The 5,798-nt window shown below is 34.7% G+C and overlaps 1 protein-coding gene across 1 annotated transcript; it reads right to left on the reverse strand.

Annotated features, from left to right (window-relative positions):
- Window positions 1–1,088: 1,088 nt before the first annotated feature.
- Window positions 1,089–3,809, reverse strand: LOC103408272 (cytochrome P450 87A3). The gene is made up of 9 exons (XM_029101725.2): window positions 3,469–3,809; window positions 2,912–3,233; window positions 2,664–2,813; window positions 2,255–2,506; window positions 2,082–2,171; window positions 1,900–1,978; window positions 1,678–1,784; window positions 1,446–1,573; window positions 1,089–1,356 (listed from the first exon to the last, which is right to left on the reverse strand). Exons 1-9 carry the CDS (start codon window positions 3,660–3,662, stop codon window positions 1,242–1,244), a joined length of 1,437 nt encoding a protein of 478 aa, XP_028957558.1. The 5' UTR covers window positions 3,663–3,809; the 3' UTR covers window positions 1,089–1,241.
- Between the last annotated feature and the right edge of the window lie 1,989 nt (window positions 3,810–5,798).

Below are 5,798 nucleotides of genomic sequence, written 5' to 3' on the forward strand. Positions count from 1 at the left end.
TTTTAAACTCCAAAATCAACCTTTTCCAAAATTTGTTTTAAATAATTAATTAAAATTTAGTTTTTACATAAATTGTTTTAAATAATTTTTGTGGGAACGACCTTGTATTGAGCAATCTTATTACAAGTATTTTGTTCTCTTACAAGTTTTTTTAAATGTTTTTATCCTTACTTTTGTAATGGTAAAAATCCTATCAGCACCCAAAGATTAAAAGTTCCAAAATTTCTCATCATACCCCTATGAGCCCCAAACCGATCCGGTTCACTTCATGAGACATTGATTATATGATGATGGAAGCCTTTAAGGGAAGGGATCCCCATTTTTCAAAAAAAAAAAAAAGGGGGACATCCTCTTGATCGTTAGATTTGGCTTTAATGAAATCCTGTGGTTAAGATTCTGTGGTCTGTGATTTAATCTCAGCCACATAATTTCATTAAAGTCAAATCTAATGGTTAAGAGGGTGTTCCCATTTTTTTTTGAAAAATGGGGATCCCTCTCTTAAAGGGCCTGATATGATGATTACTATTATTATCCAACTGACACCATTTATATAGGGCTTGTTGTTATGTTTGATTGGATTATAATAGATAACTCCCTAATTTCAAGGTATATTGAAAGCAAAAGTAAATGATTTTTTATTTGGAGGGGACTACAAGAGATTAGACATGATGAAAACTCATTTCTTTTAATCCTACCATTTTGGAAATGATTGGAATAGATGAGTTTTCTTCATGAGTAATTCATCTTCTACCCTTTAGTTGGACATAATTTTTTCATTACTCACCTCAATGGGTCCTTAAATTAGAGAGTTATCAATTCCAATCCAATCGTACATACCACACGAGGTCTTACCCTTAAGCATTTATGTGGTATTGCAATAGGTAGGTCTCATTTTTCACTCGAATAAAAAAAAGAAAAAGAAGAACATGCTGGAGCATTTTCGTACAAAAGGTTACAAGTTATCTCCATTTGATTAAATTGCATTTTTTGTTGGATCCATATCTCTTAAATAGTTTAATTTGTTCTTTTTTTCTCCTTTTTTTTTTCCTTCCACCTTCACACAATTGAAAAATGGAGAAAAAAATTGCACTGGAAGCATAAAATTTTGTATGTGACCCTAAACAAACACTTGAGTTGGTCTTTGTTTGTGGAGAGTGACAATGGAAATTGCTTTTTCTTCTTTGTACATATTCACCAAATATAGTGATGTTAAAATGCCATCCCTCTTTGCAGCTTGAGAATTATGTGTTTTTTTCTGTTGCTTGTTTTTCTTTCTCCATTATCTTCGCATGAAAACCATTTGGAAATTGTAAACCCGGCGTTCGGACTATATCTCCTCCTTTGATTGGTTCCCACCTAAAAATTTTGGATGTAAACATGTAATTAGTCTCCCTCCCTACCTTACCATTTGCAAATTGTAAAAGCCGGCGTTCGGACATTCTTACCTGCACTTGGTAACTAAGCAGTGTAGAAATACAGCCATCTGCACTTTAGTAAATTCTGTTCCAACACAAAATCTCATGCCACCACCAAAAGCCATGAAATGTTTGGATGCATTGCACACTTCTACGCCCTGCATTAATCCATTTTTGAAGTACAACTGAGGACTAAAATTATGGTACCAAAAAGAGGATTGCAGATGAACTAGAACTGTCCATTCTCCGATATTGAACTGACCTCCCATCTGCATGGATTGAAGGCTACTGGGTTTTCGTATTTGGCTGGGTTTAAGTGTACGGCTGGTGGACAAACCATAACTGCCCAACCTGCTGGAATTGTATATCCTGAACCATAACAAATTTGTATAGCAAGTAAAATTAGGATGACTTTCATGATTGTAACTTTATTGTATAATTGAAGAAAAAAAGATATATTACTCCTTAATCACTCCTTACATACCCTTAAATTTTATTTCTCTCACTGCTTTTCGAAAGATGCCTGGAACTATATTCGCCAGCCTAACTGTTTCGCTGATGACCTGCAGGTTGAAATTGTCAGTTTGTTAGACAGAGCTATGAATATGAAATTCTTTTTTCTATATTTTTTTAACTAAGAATTGAAAGTTGAAGTGTGAGACTCACCTGAAACGTAAATTTCATTGATTTGTACTCTTTCCATGTGAGTCCAGAATCGGAATTTTCCCTTTGCTTTAAAATCATCTCGTGCTCTTCCTGTCACAAGAAAGAAAATTTTAACATGTTTTGAAATGTTGAAATCAATCACTAGCATAGTTTGAATTTTTTTTTTTTCGCACCGTCAATTGCTTTAGCACAAGAGGATGGTCTGTAAGAAACTTCATGGCTAATGTTATAGCCAGGGAAGTTGTTTCGAAGCTCGCGAAAAGCAGCACAAACATTAAGTCCAAAGCAATTCCCTCTGTAAGTATTGTTCCCTCTTTCTTAAGTTCTTCAAGCACGTAATCGAAAAAATCAATTGGCTGCTTCCGGGACTCTGCTCGTCTTTCCTGCAGCATGTTCTTAAGCATTCTCATTGCACTTTTCCTACCCTGAGAAATTTTTGATTGTCAAAACCAAGATAATAAATTAGATACTAGAATCTAGAATGCTTTCACTATTAAACTATTTCGTACTTGAACCGTTTAAATTTTTGTGGCTAATTAAATGCAACAAACAAGTGTTATGGTGCAAAAGAAATATGTTTACCACTAAACACTTGTGATAAGATGTTCCAGGGATGTCCATAGGAAAGGAGATCAATCCTTGTATGAACGCAACGAAGTTTTCCCGTAAGTTCTCCGAGGACTTATTTGACTCATAACTAATAAGTTTCTTTGCAGTGAGATCAAATATCATCTGCAAACACCAAAGATAATCAGACTCAAAAGTTCAAACAAGATACTAAGTTTTAGTGAATGGTAAGTCAAAAAGAAGAAAGGTTATCAGAAAAATACGCTTGCAATTGAGTCTTTTAATTCTGTACTGTCCTGAGATGACCATTGTTGTAACCTGCTAAGTGCTGCCTGTTCAATTTCCGGGATCATTTTCTTAAGGCTTTCAGGGCCAAAGAGATGCAGGACCATGTTCTTGAGGTATTTGTACATGACCCCATGCAAGGAGCCAACATTTTGTCTGCCAAAAATCTCTGTGAATGTATCTGGATACCAACTTTGGAACAAATTTCCCTCTTGTTGGAACACAAAGTAATTGAGATCCGGGTCAGTTGATACGATAATTGGCCTTCCCACCAAATTACTCCTGAAAATTGGTCCATATCTGGAAACAGAAAAATTCAGAATGCATGTTAAAAATATGAAAGAGAAAAGAGAGTCGAAGATTGCAAGAGGCAATGATTTTCACGCTCTCAGTTTCTCCTGCCCTACACTCATTGTTTTCCATTGATTCTCATTTGATTTATTCAATTCTGAGACTAGAAACAAGGAGAAGAGTACAGAAGGAGAAAAAAGGGAGCGCGCAAATCATTTCCCGCACAAATTATCACAAATTTCACCTTTCCATTCTTTCCTTGATGAAGGGAGGAATATCAGAAGAGGTGTTGGGAGTGAAGAATTGTAAAGTTTCCCCAAGTAGTGGCAATCCCATTGAGCCTGGTGGAAGTTTGCCATTGCATTTGGGATTTCTCCACCTATAAACCCAATGTGTAATGCTTATAACAACCAATGCTGTAATGCACAAAGCCCACATCTTTTCAAACTCTCACTTCTACTTCAGCTTCAAGAGATCTTGAAGTGAAGAATTAACAACAGATTTTTATGCTGCTGCAAACACTTGATTTTTTACAGAAGAGGGGAAAAAATGGACAGCTTGAGATTGCTTGAAATGAAAGAATGGACAGACAGGAAGAAAAGGAAGTGCTGGCATGTATCTGATTAGGAGATCTTCTTAAATAGAAGATATTTTCTCATGCAACTAAGTTTAGTCTTAGTAACGTCACTATCAATTAAACGCTTTCCAAGTATTCAAAAAGAGCATAAAAACCAGTCATCAACTAGTCAGAAATATTAGTAATATTACATTCCAGCTTTCTTTTGTATGGTAAAGTTGGTTGCTCAATTATATATTGGTTGAAGATAGAATAAATATTTATGGATTAATTCTGTCTAGAGAATACTTATTACCCTTTGTCAACCCCCTCTATAGAAATTTGATTAAAGATTAAGCGTTGCATGACCATGAACCTCACAGGATGCTTCCTCTCTCTCTCTCTCTCTCTCTCTCTCTCTCTCTCTCTCTCTCTCTCAATGATTTGAGGTTATTGATAGGCCAGAATTCAGGCCATTTTTAAGGAGATTTTACAGGAACAGGACAGTTCCCTAGATTTTGAGTAGATAGAGGTTCACAGCATGTGTCTCTAATGGGTTTTACCAATATCTGAAATCTTATCAAATATCAATGCTAAATATGATACAATATCTATGTGACGTTGCAGTTTCATTTTCTTTGTTTCTTAATTTGTTTGTTAGAATAAGATCTCTCCCTAGATATTTGCCTGATGGATCATACTAATACTAGCAAATATCAAACCCTCATTAATCTTAATGCATACATCAATGGTGATCTCAAATGTATTCAATCTTAACGCATATATCAGTTGTGATCTCAAATATTGCTACTACCACTTGTGATTTTGTATGCATTTGCTTATTTGGTCTTAATAATGTCTATCTAGCATACCGACAGAAAGTATGTGTGAAAATTTTTATTTTTGTTTTTAAAGTAGAAGGAGAGACCAAGAAAGTGAGAGAGAATGTGGGAGTAGGGAGCGAGCTTTAAAGTTTTATTTTTTATTTTTTATTTTTTCCATTTTTCATTTTTTTTATTTTTATTTTATTTTATCAGATATATATTAAAATCACATGTAAATGAGGTTTTGAAAAAACCAACAAAATTTTGTTTGTGTGAAGTTACATTTCTGTCTATATTTCTTATTCATATTCAATTTTAATTAGAGGGTTAAATTGATAATTTCATATGATTTTGGTTGACAACGAGGATACTATTAATATGTAGTTTAGTTAATGCCTAATTTGATCTTAATAATGCCTAATTTGGACTTAGTAATGCCTAATTTGGTTTAGTAGCCCAACCTGTAGTATATTTGACCTAATTTGGTCTTAATAATGCTAATAATTTACCGTCTAATCTTGATAAACATCCTCTATATAAATATTAAGGTCCAAGTTTATTAGTGTTGATGCCAAAATTTTGACCAATGTAAAGTGTGCTGACTCTGCTAGGAGAAAGCCATGAGTACCGGTGTTATACCAGTTCAAGGAGAAATTTTTCAGTGTGACTGTCACATAAGATGGTTCTTCATGTGTATTTATATAAATGGTGGAATATATGTGTTAAAAGGTTAATTACTTAAAAATTAAAATTTTCCACCACTTACATAAAAACACGTGGTGTACCATCCGTGTTCCTGTCACAACAAAAAATTTCTCCAGTCCAAGAGCTTCTGATGCTTGATAGTGACACGGGTCCCTAATTAGTTGGTTCCATGACTGGTAACAAAGGAGACCTCTCATTTGTTACGAGGATAACCAATTAATGCTCGTCACGTAAATTGGTACTCTTTGGTCATCGGCAGTTTCCATATCGAGCATTTGTCAATCTTCCTACCCGTCGGCGATGTTGGACGATCTGTCTGCACAAGGAAATTGTTGTCGATTGACGAACGTCATTTACCTACATGCACCCAAGGCCCTTCGGTGGACATTGATACGTGGATCCTGAGTTGAATCAATAGAATAACGAATAGTCGATATTTATAAACAAACCGTATAAATAAACTATGCACCGCTTACAATTTATTATATC

This window comes from Malus domestica, chromosome 04 (genome assembly GCF_042453785.1).
Source record: "Malus domestica chromosome 04, GDT2T_hap1".
Classification (NCBI taxonomy): domain Eukaryota; kingdom Viridiplantae; phylum Streptophyta; class Magnoliopsida; order Rosales; family Rosaceae; genus Malus; species Malus domestica.